General features: G+C 49.1%; 1 protein-coding gene across 3 annotated transcripts in view; it reads right to left on the bottom strand.

Moving 5' to 3' along the window:
* LOC139755396 (uncharacterized protein CG43867) overlaps window positions 1–27,927 on the bottom strand; it is a 1,135,206-nt gene that overhangs the window by 804,720 nt on the left and 302,559 nt on the right. For 2 of the 3 annotated variants that reach the window (XM_071673657.1, XM_071673659.1), the window contains exons 2-3: window positions 10,325–11,605; window positions 6,669–6,683 (exon numbers count right to left, since the gene is read on the bottom strand). In XM_071673657.1, the coding sequence (XP_071529758.1) occupies window positions 6,669–6,683; window positions 10,325–11,176 (867 nt within the window). In that variant the 5' untranslated portion in view covers window positions 11,177–11,605. The remainder of the gene's footprint in view (window positions 1–6,668; window positions 6,684–10,324; window positions 11,606–27,927) is intronic. The other variant, XM_071673658.1, reaches the window with a different exon arrangement.

The raw sequence follows: 27,927 nt of genomic DNA, 5'->3' as shown, positions 1-27,927 counted from the left end.
TATATATATATATATATATATATATATATATGGTAGCGAGGGGCTGGGAATCATCCCCTCCTGTTTATAATTTTCTAAAAGATGGAATGGCGAACGGGGCCAAGTGAGGATTTTCCCTCTAAGGCTTATTCATGTGTTCTTAACGCTACATCGCTAACGCGGGAAATGGCGAATGTGTGTGGAAAATAATGTATATACATAATACATACACACAATACTTAGACTATACGTACATAACACCAATAACGTAACACGGGTTCCCTACAAAACAATACAATCAAAGCCACCGGAGGGGGCACGGAGAGGGAGTCGAACCCCACACCACACACACACCGGCCAATATCGCCAACTAGCCGGGATTCCAGGTTGGTCTGGAATGTCTCTGGAATGCTGTCATTCCTTCGTCACCTTTCACTATGTGACGTCAGTCTCCAATGGAGGGGATGAGGGTAGGGGCAAAACCTTATGGCCAAGTTATCATCACTGACACTCTGGAATTACCGACGGTACGTGATTTGGATGGTGTTGAGAGTAGCATAGTTTTGCCCCCAAGCTAATGGTATCTTTTCCACCTAATCCAAATTGGGTGACGAGGGATCACCAGAGTCCTTCGATCTAAAACGACCTGAAACTTGGGACTTTCGGGCCACAAAAGACCACAAGTCGAGTATTCAGTTGCAACTTGTATGATCCAGTAAAACACAAGAGCTGCTTCTTATATTCGTCAACTTAGCACCTCGTACGGTTTTTTTTTTTCCCCGTTTCATTATAATCATCTCCCTCATCTCTGGTTCGACATTAACCAACCCTGGGGCAGTTCTCGACTCGACACCTCTTGCTTCGTAAACCAACCCCCGACTTCCTCGTAATTTTCAACACTACCCGCCCGTTCGCTGGGCTCGAGTATGATAGATACTGAAGCACGTTCGTCCCAAGAGGTTCGTGATTGGCCACCCCCTCCAACTTATACAAGAGATAGATCGGCCTCTCGGTTGGGCGACCTCCCGCGCCAATGCCTTCGACAGGTTACCCCTCTTTTGGTCTTTGAGGGTTTCAACCTGCGGCAGAGACGAGGGCTCTCCGTAGTGGTGACGCGCTCTGGTACACAGAGCAACGAATCCTAACCTCTCACTGGGGGCGGCTTGTCTCTCACGCTGCAGTGAGGAAATACCTTTTTTTCCCCTCCCTCCCTCTCCTCTAGTTTTGAGAAGACGCTACTACGTTCTGTGCATTCTCTCCTGGCAATCTCCTCTCACGCGACTACGGCAGACCGGAATGACACGATCTGCCCCTCTCATATGCCGTCGGATCTACCTAGAGGCCAATCGTCTTTCGATGCGGCACCGTCCACCCTCTATCGAGGGAGTTCTTAGCGATAACGAAGCGCTGGTAACGTTTTCATAATCTGTTTAATAATCTCTCTCAACTGGATTAAGCCGGGGAGCATATTTGCTTCTCCTCCTCCTCCTCCTCCTCTCCCCATTCTCCATCCAGAGTGCTTACATAGTTTGCTTCATCATCCTGTAACCTAATTTCCTCCGGCCGATCCCCAAATTATGTCGTCCGTGCTCTCCCACCCCCTCCCCTTCTCTCTCTCTCTCTCTCTCTCTCTCTCTCTCTCTCTCTCTCTCTCTCTCTCTCTCTCTCTCTCTCTCTCTCTCTCTTCCCGTTTTCTATGTCTAAGCTGAGGGAGGGGGATTGTGGTAAATTCTGAACTTACTGCAAAGCTGTTCCCAGGCCTTGGGACCTCGATGGGACTTAGTCCTCAACGACGCTCTCTCCGGGTCTGCATTTGTGGGGGGCCGGACGTATGATACTGGCGTATTCCAGCTATGATCCATCGCATATTCCCTCCACAACCCAGTGTCGAGTCACACCCATATGGTCATTGGGCGAGTCTAACCCCATGAGCACGACGGTGTGAACCTTGGAGGGCAGGAGGGGGAGGGGCGTCTAATGGCCTGCCCTTTGACCTGACCATTTCAAGTTCGGGTTCAAGAACACCCACCTGTCGTGCTTAAGGGCCGTGCTTATGGGTTGTGCTTCTTCGCTACAATGTCAGCAGTCATTACAGAACTGCCATGCGACACCTTTACGAGCAGGGAATAAAAGAAAAAAAAAAACTCTCCCAACATTTTCGGTGTGAAACCCTCTTCATTTCGGAACGACTGGGTGAACGGATACATGATTACTTAGGCAGGGGGAGGGAGGCGCTCTCTTCTGCCTGCCAAACCGCTGTTGCCGCCGCTGCACGCTCAGCTGCGGTGTTGGCCTGAATGAGTGCGAGGGTGGGGTGTCGGGAAAGAGTTCCCTTCGCCCCCGTAACTCAATTCTGGATTTATTTGGGAGCCTGTATGGCTTCTGGTGTGACAGGGTTTGACCACCGTGTGTGTGTTGGTGTGGCTGCAACCTCGGGTTGTGAAAAAAAAAAGAAATTGTAAATTGTAGCCTCAACGCTAAACGGGCGGCACGTAAAACCCCTGAATTCTACTGGGAAGCGCACGGAACTTTCCCCTTTTGGCGGACCTTGGTCAACGGCATTACTCCTAAAGGAGTTGAATTCCTCCCGTATAAGTATCATGTCACGAGAAATAAGCTGCGGAATCGACGTGTGAGGGTGAAACTTGGGGGGTCGAGACACTTGTGTCCTCCCCACAAACTCGCGCCGGAGAGTCACAGCCTCATTAAGAATAGTTAAGGACACCGTGTAAGTGTCTGATGATAGAAATATGAGTGACAGAGATGTTCACGGACAGGAGGAATGTCCAACACGTGCCAATCCCAAATTAGAAAAGACCAGGTGAGGATGGATGCCTAGAAGATCATCAAATGCTTCTTGGACAACATCTGGTGCGAGGAGGAGGGTGGACAGTCGAAGGAAGAAGTGTATGAGGGGAAGGGTGGCAGTAAGCTGTGAGATGTTAAACGAGCTGCAATAGGTGCGTTTTGAAGGTCTGGACATACTGAGAGAGAGAGAGAGAGAGAGAGAGAGAGAGAGAGAGAGAGAGAGAGAGAGAGAGAGAGAGAGAGAGAGAGGACGGAGTGAGAAATGCTTTGACTCGTGGCGGCCTGAACATGCAGCGGGGGTGAGAGGCGTGGAAGGGACAGAAAGAATTTTTTTTTTTTTTTTTTTTTTTTTTTTTTTTTTTCAATTTTCCAAAAGAAGGAACAGAGAATTGGGTAGTTGAGGGTATTCCCTCAAAGGCCCAGTCCTCTGTTCTTAACGCTACCTCGCTAATGCGGGAAATGGCGAATAGTTTGAAAGAAAGAAAGAAAGATATATATATATATATATATATATATATATATATATATATATATATATATATATATATAATCTAAGCCATAATTCAACGAAACTGTACGAAATGCGTATGCCAGTCTGTCAAAAAAAATGCTACCCTTACCAGTTTTAAATAGTAAGTGAATCAGAGAAAAACCACGTTCACAATACCCAGTGAAAATATGAGAAAAACCCCTAAACCTGCTGGGATACGGACGGGGAAAAAAAAAAAAACAGAAAATGCACCGAAAGAATTTCAACACATGTCTGCTTTTAGTTTTATGAGCGCCATAATTGGCCTACTTCCCTGCGCTCTTAAATAAATTATAACAGCGGAGGCACAGTTTCCACATTCTAATTCGATAATTACGTTAAATGTACGAGTGGTGAAAACCCGCGATAGCGAAAATGTGCTAAAAAGTGTCGTGTGATTTATGGGGCGCTGGCAACGATGTTTATGCCAGTATTATTGTGGGAATCCTCTCTCTCTCTCTCTCTCTCTCTCTCTCTCTCTCTCTCTCTCTCTCTCTCTCTCTCTCTGCGCGCTATCCCTGCCTCAGAGAATAATTGTCTCTCCCTCTCTCTCTCTACTCGCTACCCATGCCTGATGGCATAATCTCGCTGTACAACTCTCTCTCTCTCTCTCTCTCTCTCTCTCTCTCTCTCTCTCTCTCTCTCTCTCTCTCTTCACATCCCTTCTATTTTTCGGCTAACCACGACAATTCACCGGTCAGTCGTGACTCCTGAAGCCCCCGTCCGTGCACCGTGGGGTGGAGCGGATGGGTAGCGTTCCTCCACCATTGTGGCCACTGCTGAGCCAGCTGGTTTTAACAACATTTGACGGGTGTTGCAAGCACAGCTGCAGCTGGTGCAAGTCCCGATCAAAAAAAAAAAAAAAAAGGTCTGAAAAGGATCTCGCACAATCAAGCCCTTGAGCAACAAACACTGCCTTTGTTCGTTAGTGGAGGCACGTACGTCTCTGAACCAGAGAGTTCGGGCTTTAGAACGATGGTACGGTTCAGGGCAAGGTGCACTGCAGCTCCACCGATCTATCGAGCTGTTCCCTGCCGCGATCCGTAAGTCTATATATACCCACCGTAAATCAGCTGATCGGGTGCGGATATATGTTTATATACATCTAAGCCAAAGTGTTCCTGTACCCTCTCTTCAGTCCATTCCATTCCCTTATTTAAGAAATATATATATATATATATATATATATATATATATATATATATATATATATATATATATATATATATATATGTGTGTGTGTGTAGGTATGTATATTTGCGTGTGTGGACGTATGTATATACATGTGTATGGGGGGTGGGTTGGGCCATTTCTTTCGTCTGTTTCCTTGCGCTACCTCGCAAACGCGGGAGACAGCGACAAAAAAAAAAAAAAATATATATATATATATATATATATATATATATATATACATATATATATATATATATATATATATATATATATATATATATATATATATATATATATATATATATATGACAGCTTTTATTTTCTAATTCCATTAAGACACGTTTTTTTTCCCCTCCCAGTCGACTGTCATTACCACCTTGGCGAAGAAGGTTCGAACCCACGACCCTGAGATTTGCCAAGGGACCATATCTAGGCGCCCTAGTGTCTACCACCCGCTGGTCGTGGGTGATGAAGTGCCTTTGCAGAATCTTGGTGTCCTGCAAACCTCGTTCAACCCTTTAAGCACGACGGTACGACCCTTTGGCATGATGGGAGTGGCCTCTGGCTCCTAAGGGTAAAGCCAAGGGCCAGGCCTTAATAAATACTCAGGGGTCGTACCACCGCCGTCCCGCTCAACGGTCGTCTCGACTGCCTTTGAGGGCAATGCCGTTGTGCTGGATGGGACTACCGTCGTTCTCGGTCGGGTCAGACGTCGTACCGTCGTGATCAAATTGTTGTACCGTTGAGACGACTAGTCGTACCGTCGTGATCAAACTGTTGTACCGTTGAGACGACTAGTCGTACCGTCGTGATCAAACTGTTGTACCGTTGAGACGACTAGTCGTACCGTCGTGATCAAACTGTTGTACCGTTGAGACGACTAGTCGTACCGTCGTGATCAAACTGTTGTACCGTTGAGACGACTAGTCGTACCGTCGTGATCAAACTGTTGTACCGTTGAGACGACTAGTCGTACCGTCGTGATCAAACTGTTGTACCGTTGAGACGAATAGTCGTACCGTCGTGATCAAACTGTTGTCCCGTTGAGACGACTAGTCGTACCGTCGTGATCAAACTGTTGTACCGTTGAGACGAATAGTCGTACCGTCGTGATCAAACTGTTGTACCGTTGAGACGAATAGTCGTACCGTCGTGATCAAACTGTTGTACCGTTGAGACGACTAGTCGTACCGTCGTGATCAAACTGTTGTACCGTTGAGACGACTAGTCGTACCGTCGTGATCAAACTGTTGTACCGTTGAGATCAATAGTCGTACCGTCGTAATCAAACTGTTGTACCGTTGAGACGACTAGTCGTACCGTCGTGATCAAACTGTTGTACCGTTGAGACGACTAGTCGTACCGTCGTGATCAAACTGTTGTACCGTTGAGACGACTAGTCGTACCGTCGTGATCAAACTGTTGTACCGTTGAGATCAATAGTCGTACCGTCGTAATCAAACTGTTGTACCGTTGAGACGACTAGTCGCACCGTCGTGATCAAACTGTTGTACCGTTGAGACGACTAGTCGTACCGTCGTGATCAAACTGTTGTACCGTTGAGACGACTAGTCGTACCGTCGTGATCAAACTGTTGTACCGTTGAGATCAATAGTCGTACCGTCGTAATCAAACTGTTGTACCGTTGAGACGACTAGTCGTACCGTCGTGATCAAACTGTTGTACCGTTGAGATCAATAGTCGTACCGTCGTAATCAAACTGTTGTACCGTTGAGACGACTAGTCGTACCGTCGTGATCAAACTGTTGTACCGTTGAGACGACTAGTCGTACCGTCGTGATCAAACTGTTGTACCGTTGAGACGACTAGTCGTACCGTCGTGATCAAACTGTTGTACCGTTGAGACGACTAGTCGTACCGTCGTGATCAAACTGTTGTACCGTTGAGACGAATAGTCGTACCGTCGTGATCAACGGTTACAGAGTCGTGGCGAAGGGTCGTACCGTCCTAGCGATTGGTTGACGTGCCGTCGTCATCAACGGGTTGGGTAAAACTCGTAATCTTGCTCAAATAAAAGTTAAAAAAAAAAAAAGATACTGTCGAAGCACCAGGTCTTCCTCACTTCAACAAATGATGCATATATCAAAATCAACCACCGTCCTTCTTAACTTCTAAACATAAAAAAAAAAAGACGAAAATAAACGTAATGTTCACATACCTTTCCCTTTATGTGCTAAATGGGAGAAAAGAATAAAAATTAGAACAACAAATCTAGGCATAATGGGACAAAAATAAAAAGGTTAAAAAAAAATGCTTGTTAGATTATATGACAAAGCACCTCATTGGAAGACTAGCCTTCAACACATTATGGATAGAATCAGATAGGCTAGTGTGAATAAAGCCTTACTGTGCACATATAATGTTCCCTTGTACAATGCACGCCACTAACTGCCACTTAGCTCGTACTGCAAGCCTTACATAAACCAGAACATTCATGGTGAACAAAAATTACACACGAAAAAAAAATCAAAATTTAGCCAATTTCAAAAAGGAAAGAGTAGGAAAAAAAAAAAGACAGCTTTACGAACTATATATATAAAAAAAAAGAAGTCTGACGTCTTTCCCTAATTCGACCTGCTTCTGAAAACTGTCTTAGAAAACAATCTTGAAACTCCAGTCTTGGGACAGTGGGTGGGAGGGGAAAAAAATAAAGACCCAAATCGTTCAATCTTGTCGTGTCAATCAAGACTGGCAGGGGAGCTCTGCCCGCTGGAGTAATAGCTGTCAAGGGAAGGGGACCAGGTGCCGTCAGGAGGCGATCTGCTGGGGAGGAGGAGGAGGAGGAGGCTGAGGGAAGGGCTGTGTATGGGAGCGAGTGGGAGGGAGGGAGGGTGGGACACGTCTGGTGAAAGGGAGAGTGGTGGGGGACACGTCTGGCGAAAGCGAGTGGAGGGGGACACGTCTGGTGAAAGGGAGAGTGGTGGGGGACACGTCTGGCGAAAGCGAGTGGAGGGGGACACGTCTGGTGAAAGGGAGAGTGGTGGGGGACACGTCTCGTCAAAGTCAATGTGGTGTGGGACACGTCTCGTCAAAGGGAGAGTGGTGGGGGACACGTCTCGTCAAAGTGAGAGTGGTGGGGGACACGTCTCGTCAAAGTGAGAGTGGTGGGGGACACGTCTCGTCAAAAGTGAGAGTGGTGGGAGACACGTCTCGTCAAAGTGAGTGTGGTGTGGGACACGTCTCGTCAAAGGGAGAGTGGTGGGGGACACGTCTCGTCAAAGGGAGAGTGGTGGGGGACACGTCTCGTCAAAGTGAGTGGTGGGGGACACGCCTCGTCAAAGTGAGTGGTGGGAGACACGTCTCGTCAAAGTGAGTGGTGGGAGACACGTCTCGTCAAAAGTGAGAGTGGTGGGGGACACGTCTCGTCAAAGTCAATGTGGTGTGGGACACGTCTCGTCAAAGGGAGAGTGGTGGGGGACACGTCTCGTCAAAGTGAGTGGTGGGAGACACGTCTCGTCAAAGTGAGAGTGGTGGGAGACACGTCTCGTCAAAAGTGAGAGTGGTGGGGGACACGTCTCGTCAAAGTGAGAGTGATGAGGACACGTCTGGTGAGAGGGAGAGCAGACATGTAGGATCATCCAGCACTCAGGAAGGGTGAGGAACATGGTGAAGGGAAGATCAATCAGGAGATCTCTCTCATACATGTCTCCTTGGATATGGCAGCTACTTCAGGATGTATCAAGAAGATTAATCAGGAGATATGGCAGCTACTTCAGGATGTATCAATTTCTTGCTGATGTTCTCAACTTGCCAAACGATTCTCGTTTTTCAGCTACATGAACATCAAGCTGGTCACAGTTCACAGGCAAGAGGTAGAAACACAACACACGTTTCGTGACACTGGGAAAAAAAAACACAAAAAAAAAAAACCGCTGTGTTGTATTCGACTCGTAGCAGAGCCAGTGCGACACCATGTGGTCAGAGTATGAGAGAGAGAGAGAGAGAGAGAGAGAGAGAGAGAGAGAGAGAGAGAGAGAGAGAGAGAGAGAGAGAGAGACTGGCTGGCTGAATTCACTCCTTTCGACGCTTTTTGTTGACTTCCGCCTACAAATCCAGACCCGATCGACATCTTCTGACGGATCTTGACTTTACAGAACTCTGGATGGACTATACTGGAGGGACGTGAGCTCTCTCTCCCCTGATAACTCTTATCGAACCCCTGGCGATGATTATCATCTCGTGTGTCGAGATCTCTCGGGCTTGAAGATAATCTCGTGTTGACCCTCCCGGGCCAATTTAACCTTGGGTTCACATGAGACGCAAGACGAGGCGTGTGATGATCTGTCAATCATTATCCAGCTCAAACGCTTGGGCTGTTTAGCGAGCGGTGTTTTCCCCTACGTCTCTGGAGAGACTGTAACACCAAATTAGCGAGTCTGGGCCGTTGTGTGTGTGTGTGTGTGTGTGTGTGTCTTCATGCCACTACGTCTTGGGGAACTCTTCACCCCTCTCATGTCTTTCCCAAAGGCGTAATCCTGACCACCCCCTCCCTACTTGTCAAGCTCTTTAACCCTCCTCATATTTCACTTAAGGCCAGGCGTGATGGACTTTTGTCCGTAACCGGAGACTTGAAGAAAAAAACTAACTTCGACTGCACTGCTAAGACTTACTTCTTCATGGTACACACACACACACACACACACACACACACACACACACACACACACACACACACAATATATATATATATATATATATATATATATATATATATATATATATATATATATATATATATATATAATGCCTTAGACCCCTTTTTCCACGAGATCTACTTCAGTAGCATGAAAATGATGGACTCCTTTGGAATGAGGAGTTTTTCTAACGCGAGTGTACTCATGACAATACATTGTGTGTGTGTGTGTGTGTGTGTGTGTGTGTGTGTGTGTGTGTGTGTGTGTGTGTGTGTGTGTGTGTGTGTTGAGAGAGAAAAAAAAGCTGGACATGTGGTGGGGCGTCCCGGATGGTTATGAGGGCAGTATTATATGAGAAAGAATAAACTGGCATGACAGTTTAGTGACAGCTTTTGTTTAGCCCTGTCGCTGGTGTGTTCCCGCAGGTGACGTGCGTGGCAGGGGCGTGTGTGTGTGTGTGAGTGTGTGTGTCCCAACAGGTGTTCAGGGCGGCCACTCTGTTATATTGCTGTTAATTACCACTGTCACTCTTTAGATTGGTGAAGGGTTGTTAGGGCAGGCCCATAATAGAGGTCAGGACAATAGCATTTGGACCTTGGTTGGTGCACACCTTCTGCCTCCCACATGACCCCCTGCTTCCTCCCACATGACCGACCCTCCCTTCCCTCCCACATGACCCTCCCTTCCCACTCGTGTTCCTGAATCCTTTCCACATCCCCCTCCCCTCACCTTTCCGTCAACTGTCCATCACTCTTGCACAGCTGACCATGTGGTATGTGTCGCAGCCACCCATCGCTCACCTGTCCCACACCTATCCCAGATGCCAGTTACATTCACAAGCTATATTATATTGCTACATTAGGGTCTCCTTAGATTTTGTCAACGATACGATGCCTTCCTAACAAAACAATACATAAGAAATGACAAAACTATCAGGGTACGACTTTAACAGGAGTCAATTCACGCCTCGTGAGCTTACGTAAAGTCGGCAAGATTGCTACGTAACAATGGAGGTCGCTATGTTACAAGTGATGCCATGTGAAGAGTTTAGCCATGAAGGGTTCAGATACTAACTAGCGATGTACACACAGAAGTCTAGAAAGTTTATCTGAGGTATTCCTACACCTATTGTACAGTCACCATGGTACTTATGGGTTAAGAGGCAGTGATGTAGACTCACCTTTTCTCGAAGCAGCTCCCTGATCTTGCCCGCTTGGTCCCGAAACCTCTGCAGTGACAGTTCCAGCTCGAGGCACCGCTCTTGCCAGTTGACTACTTCATCCCCGCCCCACACCATGGGGCCGGGACCCAGACCCTCGTCCTCGTCAGTGAGGAGGTCCGCCACGCCATCCACCTCGCCGGCCAGCTCCGACAGCACGGAGGGCAGCGAGGAGCGGTGTCCGGACGATGCGAGGGAGTCCGTCAGGGTGGAGAGCTGCGAATACCTGGACGTCACGTTCTGGGAATTGCGACACGAGCCTGGGGAGCCGGGAGTTGGGGTCACGTCCCCGTTATTGCCGACCCCGTAAGTGTCCTCGTCTTCCTCCTCGCCACCCAGGCGGCCAGAGCTGAAGCGACCTGACCCGCCACTCAGGGTGGAAAGGCGCGCCATGTCCAGTGCCACCTCGGCCGAGAATCTTGGGTCCAGGTGGCACCCGGAGCTGAGGGTGGAATATAAGGACGGCTCCCTGCGTCCGGCACCGTAGTGCGGCTCCGGTGCCTGGGGGTTCGGGTCCCCTGGAGTGCCAGGCGACGGGGGACAGTAAGAGGCCCGGGGGGCTGGCTCCGGGGGCGGGTCGTGGCCTGCCTCCTCGTCATCGGCGAAGTCGTTCTGCGTCACTTCGCCTTCCTCGTTCCACGCGTCCACGTTGAACAGCTGCGACAACCGCCTGTCCGAGAAAAAGAACCTGGAGTCTGAGAGTCTGTGGGCAGCCAGGGTCATGTCGCGGGAGTAAGGGTCGGTCTTGATGACGTGAGAGTAAGGGCGCGGGTATCCCGTCCCTTGGTTGGCGGGGTCGTCGCCCTCCGCCATGTTCGGATGCTCTTGCCTCCCTCGGTACGATGGACTGGCGCACACGGGCGACCACGCAGGGCGGTAACCTGACACAAGGCACAGCTACGTCCACCCCATCACCGCCAGGATCACACAGCGTGGGAGGGTGGGAGAGGAGGACCGGCCTCGCCTGTGGCGGTGTTCACAAGACTGCCTGTGTGTCGTCTCTGTACCGTCGGCAATGTTCAGCAGTAAAGTCCGCGACACCGAGCCACTTCAGGCCTGCTACAAGTAAGGGAAGGCGAGGGGTCGGGGGCTAAGGGGGAGCAGGCTCAAGCTTGGGGACCCTCACAGAGCCCAGCAAGCCCTAGCAGTGACCCGCAAGCCCCAAGGTAGCCCCATACGCTCCAGCAGAGCCCTCCGGAGCCCACACCGGCCGAGGCGCTGGCTCCACCTCGTCTCCTCGACCTGGGGAAGATAATAAAGTCATCAGTGACCTGACGCAAGGCGTTCACTCGCAACGCTAACCTCAAAATACATGTCATAGTAAGGGCCAGTCCTACGTGCGACCATTGCATGTCATAAAGGATTACTACTGGCTCAGAAACTGATACACAGCCTCTACTGAAACTCCTGAACTCACCTAAACTGAAATATAGCATAAAAATCAGTACGTTTCATGAAAACTTTCGACAATAAAACATTTACGTAAGTTAGATCACTGAGGAACGCAAAAACATGCTGACAAATCAAGTCGTCACTCCATCTATCAGTTGAGAAAACTTTAGACATTTCAAGATCAATACTTAGGTAATAAGGGACCTGTTTATCCTGGAAGTTTGTACTAGAAAGATCAGAAAAGTAAAGAGCTAAAACGAGAGTTTTCACTGAAAGCTCAAAGAATACTCATACATACATACATACATGCATACACAACCCCATGACCATAAATCTAAATACATTTCTTACACATGTCCTTAGTTTGCCTACATTTTGTACATACTTTACAGTAACTGTAAAATGACTACCCAAGAAAAAATCTCTCTCTCTCTCTCTCTCTCTCTCTCTCTCTCTCTCTCTCTCTCTCTCTCTCTCTCTCTGACACATACACACACACACACACGAACGCCCTGTGAACACGAGGCAAACATGTCCTAAATTTCCCTCGAGTATTACCACAAACAATAAAATGTGGGAGGAGCTAATTGGCGTATAAGCCACCAATTACGAGGGATAATTTGTTTCCTTTGTGTCCTCTTGCCGTGAGGACACGGGTCGGGAGAGCCGCGGTGGTGTTTTATTATGTCCTCCTGCCTACAGGGACACACACGGGACGGCGCAGTGGACACGACAGCGCGGACTGAGGAGGGAGGAGAGGAGAGAGAGAGAGAGAGGCTGGGAGGTAACAGGACAAATGACCGGCCGCGGGATGGCACGGGTGTGTGTGTGTGTGTGTGTGTGTGTGTGTGTGTGTGTGTGTGTGTGTGTGTGTGTGTGTGTGGAGAGTGAAACGCTGTGCGTTAAGTGAAAGACTTCATCTGTGGAGGGAAGGAGGGAAGGAGGGGATCTGTAAGGAAACTGTACTCCCAATAATACAGCCTTGCCAGAGGTGATCCTCCACACACACACACACACACACACACACATACACACAGACTCTCTCTCTCTCTCTCTCTCTCTCTATATATATATATATATATATATATATATATATATATATATATATACATATATACATATATATATATATATATATATATATATATATATATATATATATATATTTTTTTTTTTTTTTTTCCAAAAGAAGGAACAGAGGGGGCCAGGTGAGGATATTCCAAAAAAGGCCCAGTCCTCTGTTCTTAACGCTACCTCGCTAACGCGGGAAATGGCGAATAGTTTAAAAGAAAAAAGAAATATTTATCCAAGGCTAAGTAGCACCATAGCATCACCAGAGAGGACGAGCAGCAGCAGCAGCAGCATGTGCTGGCTCTACCCAAAGCTTGACTATATATTTTCGCGGCAAAAGATAATCTGCTTAGTATCTATCCCCCCCCCCCATCCCTCCCCCACCCAGAACTACGTGTCTGTCTCCTGCCTCATGGCAAAATGTAGTCGTAGGCAAGCAATATATATTTTTTTTCTCTCTCTCTCTGCTCAGAAAGAAAAAACTTCCACTTGCTTCCTCCTTTTCCCCCAAAAGGCAGCTTGCTTCGTGATGATCTTCTATGAGGGATTTCCGTCTTGCTAAACCGCAACGCTTACCAAATCCTCGTTTCGTCACCTTATCTGTCTCTTACCCCCCCAACTCAACAGTTACTCCCACTCTCGCATCTTCCTCCAATCCCACTCATCTTCCCCTACCCTGCACATCCCTAAGCTCCTCCCTTCACACATCCTCGTCGGGAACCTTACGCTACTCCCTCCTATCCACAGCTGGTCATAGGAAAAACTCCCTCAGACAACAGGGCGAGGGTGGAGGGAAGGAAGAAGGCAATACACAGCACTTTTTTTTCTTTTTTGGCTGCCGTTTTCTTTAAGGGGGGGGGGGGGAAACTAATAACATGGCCCCGAGTTTTCTTTCACAAGACTGTTCCCCTACCTTCCCTACCCAGCGGGACCCCCGTCTCCCTCCCTCTCTGCTGTCTGGTAGGAGGTAGCCAGCCACCGACCAGGGAGGCACACATACCCTGTACAAACCCGCCTGTGTATCAGGAAGGTCTGTGACGGGCTGCGCGGCCAGCCAGCACTTCAGTGGCTGTCAAGTGTAACACCTATGACCCAGGTCGCTGTCCTTTTCTCTCTGCCTCACCCCACACGTGAGCTGGTGGCTCACAGTCCACAAACCCAACAAATCTATCCATCTCGCACGCGACGCATGACAACGCGTAACTTCATACGACTCGTCCTTCGCGACTCAAGATTTTCTTGAGGAAAGCACACTGCACAAGCCTTGCGTTCCTGGCAACTTCATGTCCTAAGTAATCTCTCTCTCTCTCTCCTCCCCCAAAATAAATCTTCACTGCCGAATTTTCTCACCTTTAATGTTCTTATGCTACATATTCACGGATTCAGTGTCATGTCGGGCATCATCTTGTCTCTTATCTCCCCCTCTGAAACTCTACTGTATCTACCACCTACTCACCATATATCCTTTAACCTTTAACTACTTTCCATATCTGTTAACTACCTTCATCATAACAACCTCGTCCACCAAACGCCACAGCTGCTGTTAGAATCACTACAGATCAACGCACGGCCTATCCACTATACGAAAAATCCTGAAAGCCACCAGGATCATTAATACCACAAACCACACTGCCATAACCAATGGAAACACAACCACAACTCTACCACAAGTACCATCGAAACCCACTTGGACCATCACGATTACCATAACCACTAAACACGTCCTACTAACCACGTCCAAGATCACCCTGATCATAACAGAGGGGCAACCCAAACACACACACACACACACACACCACACACACACTGGGGTACACCTGAGTAGTCTTCGAAGGACCCCTCCTCCCTCAACCTCCCTCTCCTCTCCCCTTTACCCCAGGCTGGGCCTAGGCTGCTGGGATGGAACGTTTGGTCGATCAGGCTGTTGGAAGAAGCCGCAGGCCGGCAGGCCCCACGTAGCCACCATAGCCTGGATGGTCTGGTTCGCTTTAATACTTGACTAGGCCTTCCACAGCGCATCCCATACTGTTCCTCATGTCCGCAAACAAACAAGGTGAAGAGTCTTGTGGTCCCGGATGTTGTTCAACATGTTTTCTCTTGCCCTTAAACGCGTTTTCATTTTCTCCAACTTCAACCATGTCTATCACTGTATCTATACATGTATACGAGAATACCTAATTGTATGGATACGTCACAACACACACACCACAGACACACACACACACACACACACACACACACACACACACACACACAAACACACACACACACACACACACACACACACACACACACACAAACACACACACACACACACACACACACACACACACACACACACACGCACGATGTCTTCCCAAAACACTGACTGTAGGGGGCAATACAAGGACTCTAGGTCACCAGGACGGAACATACGGTCGACACGCCCACTACTTCTTGATAACCCCATCAGCCGTACATAACGAGCTCATTAACCTTCAGCTAACTCCCCGGCCAAAAGTTAAGGTCTAAATCAGCCCAGGTAACAGTATGTGGCGCTGATGAAACCACCAGCTGACCTTTCCTTTTCCTCCCCCTTACCCCCAACCTTCCCCTGCATTTCTTTCCCTCGCTTTCTTTCCCTTGCCCACCATCCCTACCCTTCTCCCTGTAGCCAGAGATATGATCAATATGGGTTTTTCGAAGGGTGTCGTGTGTGTTTTTCGGTGCACGCGTGGTTCCTCAAGGATGGGGGTTCTGGTTGCTGAGGGCAGGGAGGAGGGTGTGTGTGACGAGCTGAGAGAGAGAGAGAGAGAGAGAGAGAGAGAGAGAGAGAGAGAGAGAGAGAGAGAGAGAGAGAGAGAGAGAGAGAGAGAGAGAGAGAGAGAGAGAGATTGACAGACCCAGAGATAGATACCTCTCTTTCCTCTCCCATCTCGCTCACTTCCCACGTCCTCCCACTCACCAGTCGCACTGGATAAAACCAGCAACATTCACAACGTCAACCTCTCGTCATGCAGAGCCTCGCGCGAGAGCGCTCAAGTTTCTGCACGGATGATATGTGAGGCAGTCTCGCCTCGGCTCGAGACAGAGGACGAGCACTTCCAAGAGCCGTAGCTCGTACCAATATATCTTAACCGACGACAGTAAATTCTTTATAAATTATAACCAGTTGTCCTTAAGTTCATCTGTCTTCGGATGAACGAATGCCACTCTGGCAATACGAACCGGCGTAACTAGACCAGTATACAAAAACAAATCTGTTCACAGAGCCAATACCGCCCCCACCCACCACCCTGGCACACACACACACACACACACACACACACACACACACACACACACACACACACACACACACACCTCTTCCCTAGCGATCCCGTCCACCCACGCACCCTCATAATACATTACACACGACCCGAACTTTCATAAGGGACTCGTTATGTCCCGAATTACCGTCATCAGTCGAACCAAAGGCACAATACGAATCCATTCTCCCACAAGTGGTTCTTGTTCCCTCCGGGGCCCTCCAGGGTCCACGACAATCAGAATCTCTGTGACTGTGTGTGTGTCCCACCCCTCAACCCTCCAGGGCCACACAGGGGTAAACATGAGAATAAGGAACTCTGAGAACAAGCATGAAGGATGCGGGGGACGAGAGAGGGGATGGGCTGTGTGAGTGGCCAGACCCCGTGCCCTCCCTGGCTAAGGGGGAGAGAGAGCCAAGCTGATGCAGATCTAGGAAGGGCGGCCACTTTGTCTTGAACCCCAGTTGAGAAATGATATCCATCTGTCTCTCCCCTTCGTCGCTGTTTATCCTGCTGTCGCTATAATTCCCTCACCTTTCAGACCACCGTCTCTGTCTGCTCCACGTCCTCGTTACAACTTTCCTCTTCCACATGTACGTATATATATCTCTACCGTTTACACTGCTATCTAGATCTGTTTACGATTCCTAGTTAAGACCTGACCAATACAGTTTTTCATTCCGTTTCTCCCGTCTCTCTCTCGTCCTGCTGTCGCTATAATTCCCTCACCTTTCAGACAACCGTCTCTGTCTGCTCCACGCCCTCGTTACAACTTTCCTCTTCCACATGTACGTATATATATCTCTACCGTTTACACTGCTATCTAGATCTGCTTACGATTCCTAGTTAAGACCTGACCAATGCAATTTTTCATTCCGTGTCTCCCGTCTTCCTCTCTCTCGTTCAGCACATGACACTTTGTAAGACTTCCATCAGCTGTTACGCCGCGTCTGTCTTCTTCCTCCACGCACGCACGCACACACACACACACACACACACACACACACACACACACACACACACACACACACACACACACACACACTGCCCCAGCTGGAGCAAAGGTTCGTACACATTAAAAGCTTTTTATATAAACATTTTTTATCAACTTACCGGTACAATTTTCACACACACACACACACACACACACACACACACACACACACACACACACATATATATATATATATATATATATATATATATATATATATATATATATATATATATATATATATATATATATATAGAGAGAGCAGGGAAATAGCTTACCTCTCTGTTATTTTCTATGATATTCCAGAGAGCGAGTCATGGCCTAGTGGTCATAAGGCACATTAGTTGATATACATCATCACTGAGGAGCTGGCAGACTCCCTCGTACATCACTAACCGTGAAAATAAAAATCAACCGTAATTCAAGCCTTCACACGGGAAGTTTTTCCTATATTCTCAAAATTTCATGCTATCGTCTACCCCTTACGCTTTCTCTTTTTTTTCTTCCCCCTATACGTTTCTTCTGCCCTTTCGAATTTTCATTGAAGGCCTGGCCTCGACGGGCCTTTCTTGTGGTGATGGTGTGGTGGTGATGGGAGGAGGACATGTTGAATAAGGGAAGGAAGAGGGTGAAGGAAGACGTTGGAATGGGGTGGATGGAGGGGAGGAAAGTACAGTGAACACACACACAGACACACACAAAAATACTTGTATAATGCACACATGTTATAGTGTAGGTTTTACTCAAGTGTAAGTGTGTGTGTGTGTGTGTGTGTGTGTGTGTGTGTGTGTGTGTGTGTGTGTGTGTGCGCGCGCGCGTATGTATGATCACTACCTGCGTGTACGGGGAGGGAGTTTTACACTCGTGTTGCCCCTGTCATAACCAATTCACCATCCACCTGCATTAAAGGAGTCCCCATCATAACCCGAGCATCATATCCCGACACGAGAGAGTCCCCATCACAACCTGAGCATCATACACCTACAACAATGGGTCCAGATCACAACCCGAGCATGATATACCGACACAACAGGGGTCCCTATCGTAACTCAATCGTCATACATCCACGTAAAAGGGGTCCCCTCTCATAACCCGAGCATTATACACCGACACAGAGGAGTCGCTGACATAGCCCGTAAACCCTCTAGAGTACAAACACAGTCCTGCGTAATGTAGCCACTTGTACCTTTGCATGTTATCGTCCCGTCCGACCGGCCCCGTGTCCATACGTCTACTACATCCATACCTTCCCGTCAGCGTTGCCCCACAACCCATCGGCACTCGGAGCCGAAAGTCGTACCTTACGATGGAACGCTGTCAAGTTTTCAGGTTTCATGGCCGAAGGGAACCTCTCACAGCATCTGTGTTCCTCCCTCATTCCAGCGACATGGAGTAAGGTTGACAGAGGGGAATTGGATGCGTCTGGAGCGGGTCTGCGAACGCACTGAATACACACACACAAAAATTTTTCAGATTCTGAAATTTATTGTGAGTCTTCAGTGAGGAACGGCTCCAAGGATACCTGACACACGAATCTGGGGTTTCCACCTGCATTAGCTAGGGGGGGCTTCGGAGAACCGTTGTTCCAGGAAGCACGAAATACAGACTTGGAGAATTCACGGGAAAAGAAGGATGGTGAGCGTTCGAGTTGACAGTTGACAATTAATAGAGAAAACCCTAAAAATCCCCCCCAAAAAAAAAGAATTACCGGAAGTTATCTGCAGTTTCAAACAAGGTCTGTAAAAAAAAAAAGTAAACACAAAGTAAAAGGAATAAGAAAACGGCATAAAGGACACGAAAATACACGAAAGAAAAATAATCCTTCAAATGATATACAACGAAATACGGCTTAACAGGAAAGCTGTGGAATTCCACACTAAAACTCGGAATACAATATTACCCTAGGAATAGATAAACAATGGGCACACATAGGACGAACAAGAACGTGCACCCAGGGAGCGGAGGGAGGAACCAAAGGCGGGGAAACATTTGAGAAAAGGGAGACCAAACATAGGCCAAGTTACTCCTGTCATATGAATACATGTAAATACAAAATCAAAACTCAGCTGCAAATCTGGCAAAACCAGATTTCCAACGGCAGACACACACACTTCAAAATAACCCGCATGAATCGCAAGTAAACCAAAATACTCTGTTTGGCCAAGAAATGCCAAAGGGAACAACGATGTATTCACCCCAGAGCAAAACAAATACGGGAGAGAATTCAAACTCTGGCCAACGCGTAACATTTGGGAAAGGTAATTTCGGCGTTGCCCGGCAGTAAACTTCATTTTCAGCTCTGGGCAAACACAGCCTAAAGGAACGACAAATCACTGGCGACCCGGCAGTAAAACCAGCGCTACAAGAATGTAACTACCTCGCTCCTGCCTTACCAGCGGGAGGATAAAACCTGCGAGCCTCTTCGTCTCAAGACGCTTGCTCAGCGAGGTACGTACATGCTGATGGCCCGCCGGTGGCGAAGACCGGAGACATATACCCTTGACAGCCCGATGGAAAACGACCTCTTCTTAACGTCGTTCAACAGCTAGCGACCTCGACCAGTTCGCGAGCAGAGTTGTATATCTGAACGACCGAGAGGAGCGCCGCAAATGACTACCATCTGTCAAGACACCAGGATGAGGGAGAGAGAGAGAGAGAGAGAGAGAGAGAGAGAGAGAGAGAGAGAGAGAGAGAGAGAGAGAGAGAGAGAGAGAGAGGAGGAAATAAATGGACAGACTTCGCAGACATATACACAATAAAACCCAAGACGGACGGACACAGTAAATCGAGAGAACACCAGAAATAAAGGAAGAGAGAGCGAGAGAGAGAGAGCAAGGAGATGAAAAGGGTGGCTGTAAAAGTTAATCTCCGGCTACAGTCTCTCTCTCTCTCTCTCTCTCTCTCTCTCTCTCTCTCTCTCTCTCTCTCTCTCTCTCTCACACACACACACACACACACACACACACACACACACACACAGCGGAGGAGAAAATGCAGACAAATACCTATAAAAATTTGTCACAAACGGAGATTAAGTGAGAAGAAGATGAATGGGGCGGCGGGCCGGCAAGATAGATGACCGCCGCAGACAATGAGAGGCGCACCCAAGATACATTACACGCTGCACCACGTATATCCTTGTTGCTGGGCTCTCCATCCCCGGCGAGCTGCGCGCACACACACACACACACGGGGGGAAGCCAAACGCCACGACTACATTGGCTCAAGAGGCTTGCTGCTTGAGGTGAATCGGCTGTGAGGCATTTACAGCCCTGTCATCCGACAGATCTCAGCTCTAGTGGGATCCGGACCTAATTTGTCCACGTCCGCGGGTCGGTGTGGTAGTAGCTGAGGAGGAGGAGGAGGAGGAGGCTGGAGGAGGTTCGTGATCATGATCTCAGAAGATCAGGCACGCGTGGTGGGGACGCACCAACACCCCGGAATGTGTTCATTCAATGACCGGCCGCTGTGAGCACGGCCCAAAATGGACAGGAAGAATAGAAAGATGTGCTGACGTATGCACCGACTTCTCGGGAAACGTGAGGACGTCCTTCCCCACAGTTGTTCACCGAGACGGAACGACGTAGCGCACGAAGCTGCTGACGCATGATTCATCAGGGAGTAAACACCCGAGTATCTCGTCTGGGACCAGATGATCAGGAGGACGCATGTGAGAACACCTTCCCCCGAGGACGACTAAGGCGACGACCAGTGAAGAGATCGTGATTAACTGAGGAGATAAAGAGACTTAAGATGGACAGATAGAGGAGGGGACGGAAGCCTAGGTGGGGGGAAGACAGGGGCATTAACTTGAGCGAGACGGATGAGCGAAGAATGAGGCAGATGGCGCCAAAGCGTCAGCAGCAGAACCACGTAGGTCTGACACACAGACGCAGAAATAGGGAAGGGTAGGTTGAGGGACGGAGCTACGGCGGCGGCATACCAAGTACAAGGGAGCATACGTGATGAAAGGGAAGGGAAAAGGAAGGAAAGGAGGGGTGGCGTTACAATCAACAGCGGGAGAGAGAGAGGTAGAGGCAAAACAACCATGGTAAGGGACAGGAGAAGAGACCTCTCAATCAGTGTCCATGTGTGAGAGAGAGAGAGAGAGAGAGAGAGAGAGAGAGAGAGAGAGAGAGAGAGAGAGAGAGAGAGAGAGAGAGAGAGAGAGAGAGAGAGAGTTAAAGTCAAATAAGAGACACATAGGGGATGGAAATGATCAACACTGGAGCGGGGAAAGATAAGACGCAGGGACAGAGGAAGACAAGAAGAAGAGATAAGCAGTGGCAGCAAAACCTGAGACAAAGGAAACCATAGATATAAGATAGGGATGGAGAAGGAAGGAAGGAAGGAAGGAAGGAAGACCATGGGAAGGAGGGTGAGCCAAGACAACCACAGCCAGAGAGACAAAGCGAACACAAGGAGGGAGGGAGGGAGTGAGGGTAAGGGAGAGGGAGAGAGTGGTCATAAATATGTTGTGAAGCGGCCTCATCCCTCACTCACGTCGCCGCCACACTCAGGGGCATCGTTGGACCTCCCTCAGATATTATCTACATCCCAGCTACCCTACACCACAGTTTGTATATGGGGGCCTCTGGGGTATACCCCCTAGAAGAGAGGACTCACACTAGGGGAGGGAAACACACACACACACACACACACACACACACACACACACACACACACACACACACTAGAGGGGACGGTAGGGAAGCGCCCAAAGCCTAAGTGAGAGCTGGAGATGACAGTGGTCGTGTGGTCATGTGGAAAAAAGGGAGAGAGAGTGTCTGTGTGTGTGTGTGTGTGTGTGTGTGTGTGTGTGTGTGTGTGTGTGTGTGTGTGTGTGTGTGTGTGTGTATTACCGTGGAAGTCTGGACGCTGAGGGTAAGGACGATGAGAGACGTATATATATATCGTGAGGGAATCCTCCTTGATTTACTAAGGGTTACGGAGGATGAGGGATGGGTTGACAAGGGTCGTTGTGGACCGCTAGACGGAATGGATCCAGTGGGAGGGGGAAAGGGGAAGCAAGAGAGGAGCAGGACAGGGCAGGGCGTAACCCGGGGAGGAGGATGAACCATGGCGCGCTGCTTACGTAGAGGAAGCGACCGTGGCATACATCAAACCCCAGTCCCTTGACCTTCTGCGTACTCTGTATCCTGCTCTTCTGCGACATCGCCTACAGGATGGGATATGGAGCGCACGATAACCTCGCACAGGGGGGGAAATAAAAAAAAAATAAATCATCGTGTCCCGAGACGCCTGTGAGCGATGGCGGATGGCCTGCCGACGAACGTCTACGGACGACAAGGGCACACAAAACACATCACCACCCTGGACGTCAGCGTAGGACGGTACTCGCACAAGAACCGCTCTATCCACGGACGCAGGACAATAGGAAAGGATGACTGTCATCGGTCATCCCTGTTTGAGTGAGGCTAGGGCCATCGGTACGAATGGCGTCTTGACCTGCCTGGACTGTAAAAGTCTGTGGCCAGAGATGTGGACACGCACTAAAGACTGCCAACAAACGTCACCTTTTGAAGGACGACTCCGAACCCCAGCAAGGAATGGCATAACAACAGCTAATTGTTAATAACAAGTAACCCGATACCCTTAAATTGTCGTACATAAATCTACGGTGTGAAAGACAGTAAGCTTACGTAAACTACCAACTTTGCATTAACTTATGTAATCAACACACTGGGGTCTGACAAAGACCCCTTTGTGATCCCTGCAATCCTAATTTTTTTGCGCCACCAGTCACAGGAGGAGGAGGAGGAGGAGCATGGGTGCGCACACAATAAACACAGCGCTGACAGCGGCACAAATCAAAACAAATGCGTTGTGTTCAAGGCAGATGGAGGAAGAGGATGATGAGCCAGCCAGGCTCTGTGGCGGTCACCTGCACTCAAATGTTTGCTGCAACTCTCGTCTGCAGCTTAGGGTCGCCAGCAGACCTGACAGCAATCAAGTCATCATGGTGTTCGAGTGCCCATCCACTTTCTTCGCCTCATCCCGGAGGCAATACCAGACACACTGAGGTTATTTTGTATGGTCTTAATGAGACGAAAAACCTGCTTGTCTCATCATGCAATACAGTCGCACAACCACTGTAAGTAAACGACAAACTGGATCAAAATATCTATGGGAGCAAATCAGCCTGCGCCGCTCAGATGGTAAGACACGCGAAGCCTTCGTGCATTCTTAGGGGGAGAAAAAATTCATACATCGGTTCATCAGATTAACTAAAATGGTTCCTGGATGCCTCGGGCCAGTCTACGATCACACAGAATAATCTACGAAAAAGGGACGAACTACGACTAAACTACTAATAACAACAAATATGATAATAATTTCGTCAGTGTAAACGTACCGACGTCACTTCGTGAGAGACGCCAGCCACACTGCGGACGCACACAGCGGTATCATTCCGGCCATCACAGGGTCGGGGGGTCAGATAAGGGAAACGGAGATTTATCAGTCTTACCCTCTCGTCTGACGCGATGGTCCTCGCTGGGAGCATCCGCTCTTGTGAGGCGGGTTATCATAAAGTTACAGTGGCTCGTGATGGGAATTTCACACCCTCAAAGTCCCTCCCAAAAAAAAAAAACCCAAAAATATGAGTCTCTTTTGTCCCGGAGGAAGTTCATCCTACTTCTTCGCTCACGCTGATTTGACCAGTTCATCTTCACAGCGTCAGCTTGCAAGTATGCCAACACTAACAGCCTAAGCAGACCAAGAGTCACTAGATTACAGTGTCTGTAGCAGCCGATGACATCCGCCGTAGGAGATGATGGGAGACGAACAGTCCTTCACCCTGGAGAGAGGTTTTTGCCATGAGATACACAAAACCCCGTTTTACACTGCTCGGGTAAGACGCACGCTCAACCAGAGAGGCGACAGAACACGAGACATGCTCTCTGGTCGCCACCGAAAAGAAAGCGTAGGACGCCATTCAACATACCAAAAAATAAAAACACATCTATACGCCACTATCACAGGAAACACAACGGGTCTACATCACGCAGCGCACGAGGAAATAATGAACGTTTTCCATCCAGACCAACTTACACTTCATCTCCATCAACGGCTGGGGGAAAAAAGAGAATCAAAACAACTCCAAAACAAGACTTTGAGCCGGAGGGAGAGGGAGAGAGAGAGAGAAAAAAAAAAAGGGGTGGGAGGAGGGAAGGTCTTGCCCGCCCTCACATTCTGGAGAGAGAGAGAGAGAGAGAGAGAGAGAGAGAGAGAGAGAGAGAGAGAGAGAGAGAGAGAGAGGGAGGGAAGGTCTTGCCTGGAAGGTCGTGTCGCCCTAACATTCCGGAGAGAGAGAGAGAGAGAGAGAGAGAGAGAGAGAGAGAGAGAGAGAGAGAGAGAGAGAGAGAGAGAGAGAGAGAGAGAGAGAGTGGGGAACGGGGGGTGGGGGCGACGAGGCAAACTCTTTAAAACAAGTTGGAGTAGTCGGCTTAACTTGGTCAGGACAATACTGGCCAGATTCCTGCTGTGTGCTGGGGGCCGCATCGGAGAGCAGGAAGGGGAGGGCAAACCACACGCTGAAAGGAGACGGAAGGGCGGGTGGGAAGGGAGGGGTCGATATGGGATGGGGAGGACGGGACAGTATATGGGGAAAGACGGATATCAAAAGACCTGACGGTCTATGACGAGGTTATCTGCTGGAGGACGGCGCGTGGGATGGGCAGATAACGGGAGACCTAATGGCCTATGGCACGGGTTATCTGCTGCAGGACTGTAACAATATCCCAAACTGGTTATCTACAAAGATGGAGACAGGGTATTAATGAAGAAGGATGAGGGAGAGAGAGAGAGAGAGAGAGAGAGAGAGAGAGAGAGAGAGAGAGAGAGAGAGAGAGAGAGAGAGAGAGAGAGAGAGAGTACAGAGGAAGGCAGAGGGCATTAATGGGATGGGAAATGGAAGAACGGAGTGAAAGGATGCGAAAGGAGAGGGTTGATGACGGGGATGGCAGAGGGGAGAGAATAACAAAGAAAGGAGAGGAGAGAGAGAGAGAGAGAGAGAGAGAGAGAGAGAGAGAGAGAGAGAGAGAGAGAGAGAGAGAGAGAGAGAGAGAGAATAAAACCCTGGGATGAGGAAGGGATGGGAGTAGAGAGAGGTGGACGAGCTTCATCAGGGGCCTCTGCGGAGTGGTGCTCAGCTATATTAAAATACTTGGCCACTTCATTACCCAGCAACCAGTCCCTGCTGCATGCCACCATCACCACGTCCTCCTCAGACTTATCCCATAACAGAGAGAATACACAGACCGCCGTCAACACGGTATATATATTACCACAACACGTTGCACGAGGGGTTCATAATAACACACTACATATGGCACTACACACTAACGCCTAACCAGGCTCCTCCTAACGGGTCATCCATGGATCCCCTAACACTTCAAACACGGTCGGTCTCCGTAACGTCATAAACTGTAATCCTAACACGTCAAACACCCTCTCCTAACACGTCTGACATGGTTTCCATAATGTGTCACATAATATATTCGGACGTACCTCTTGTCGCACTAAACTTAAAAGCCCGTAACACGTCATACGATAAGCCTTCCGAGCGCTGAGCATGCCCGTAACACTGCACAGAAAATCCCATGCCGTGCGTAAGTTTTTACGCCGCTTTCGGGACCGATCGTCCCATTCCGCAGCGTATGTATGCAAAACGTCTTATCCGTCACACCAGGAGCCAAGAATTTACCACGGGATGACTTGGTCTCCCCCTTCCACGACTCACCATACCAAGCCTCATGGCCTACCATGAATCAACGTCTCACTAAAACCCTCCCACACCCCACACCCACACCATTAATTGGGCAATTAGCAAACCATCATGGCTGGTCGGTGCATCTGGCCACGTGTGTACGCAAGCCTCCACCTCACCTACCGAAAGCCTCGACACATTCCTACGGCACTTTCCACTTACACTTAACACTTGTAACACAGCGAGTATGGATTTCCTGCACGACTTTCTGGCCTGGTTCAATGGGTAGAGGACTTATATAATTAACGAGGGTCATTACGGCACTCCGTGCACGCCCGATTACGCCTTCATTATCACCAGCTGATATAATACTCGCATACGAGTCACTTCGACAAGGGTTTAATTTGAATTAAATCCCCTCGCGACAGTTTAATCTCGACGTGTCTAATTAAATTAATCCAGTCAGGGAATCAAGGCAAATGTGGGGAAGTAATCAGCTTTTGGGCCGTCTCCTTCTATATATATACGTTCGTTCTATAATGTCATAACCCCTTCTCTCCACTACCTATTTTCCCCAGTCCCATCCACCCTTCCCATGCCAGCTCATGACCCCGCTCCCAACCCTATTTCAGGGTGCCCTGTTCGCCTCCCTCAACCTGTTACTCCCGTCTGACACTTGCTCAAACCTATCCAACTACTCACTCCCCCCCCTCTCGCATAATCCCTGTTTGACTCCCTATCTCACCAACCCTTCCACACTCCCCGCCCTCACTGCTCCCTAAGACATTCCTTCCAGCCTCGAACTTTCTTCCCGCTTCCCTTTCACTGCCACCTCGCCCCTGCATTAATTCCCCCCTCCACCTCCTCACGACCTGAGACTCGTCCTCCGCCCACAATCCCTTTTCCCAGACTTCCCCCTCCTCTGAGCGTCCCGACCCCCCTTCCAGTGGTGTCGGAGTGGCACGGAAGCCAGAGGGCTGCGGTGCTCCTGACGCGGCTCTCGCGGATCGAGAGCTGGGAGACAATTCATCACTTGCGAACAGCGGGAGTTCGCGCCTCGGTGTGTGTGTGTGTGTGTGTGTGTGTGTATGGAGGTAAACCCCTCGAAGGACGTTTCACTAAGGAGGCGCACAAGATCCCATCCCAGGGACGAGGTCCGAATGAAGAACGACGATAAATCATCGTCCTCCTCCTCCTCCTCCGGGGTAAAAGGGTCGTGATGGGGGTCTCCGAAATCTATAATGAAGGAAGGTACCAGGTACCCACCAAACAGCAGGAGGGGAATGCAGGAGAGACACTGACCAAGCGCGAACTGCTGGCACGATGGTCACGAGGTACCGGCGGCAGGGAACTAAACGGACGAGACACGGCTACCACGGGTGACTTCGAGAATTGCTACCACGAAAAGGATATATATACAGTGAGACAAACAGAACAATCGTATACAATAGCCTGGTTTCCTCTATTTCATCCCCCCCCCCCCTTGCCTGCCTGCGTGTCACATCGTAGAGAGAGAGAGAGAGAGAGAGAGAGAGAGACTGTGTGATCTATCCTGCTATCAGCTGCTGCAACTCCCATGCCGTTACAGTTTCCGGATATGGACTTTGCCTGTTGTCTTCTCTGTTGATGTCATCCAGTGGTTGACTGCTGAAGGCTTCGGCTGCTTCCCGGCGACGGACTGAGAATTCGCCCTTCCAGCGATGTTTGGTCTGTGACTCTATTCTCCTTTAGAGTCTGCGTCCACGACTCTGTCTCGCAAGCACTCTGGAAAAGGGTCCTACACATGGCACGACGTTTGTATCCAGTTTTCTTGAGTCATATATGGGTAAAATATGACGTAGTGCGCCATCGTCGCTACTGTGAATACTACTATTTTTCCCTCCTCATTTCACTTGTTCCAACGATACCTTGCCTGACGTGCACCTCGGCATGCTTTTTCGGAGGTCTTCCGACATGAGCAGCTCGATCACCGAGGAAGCCGAGCAGAGAATCATGCCTTAACACAGCACCGAGGAGTCGTGTCACCGTGCTTTTCACACTCTGGCGTAACCGATACACCAGTACCTGTGGTGCTGGAGGAGAGCCAGTC

The sequence above is a fragment of the Panulirus ornatus genome, chromosome 19 (genome assembly GCF_036320965.1).
Source record: "Panulirus ornatus isolate Po-2019 chromosome 19, ASM3632096v1, whole genome shotgun sequence".
NCBI classification, from domain to species: Eukaryota; Metazoa; Arthropoda; class Malacostraca; order Decapoda; family Palinuridae; genus Panulirus; species Panulirus ornatus.
The sequence above is the reverse complement of the archived record's forward strand: the minus strand, read 5'-3'. Positions and strand labels throughout refer to the sequence as shown.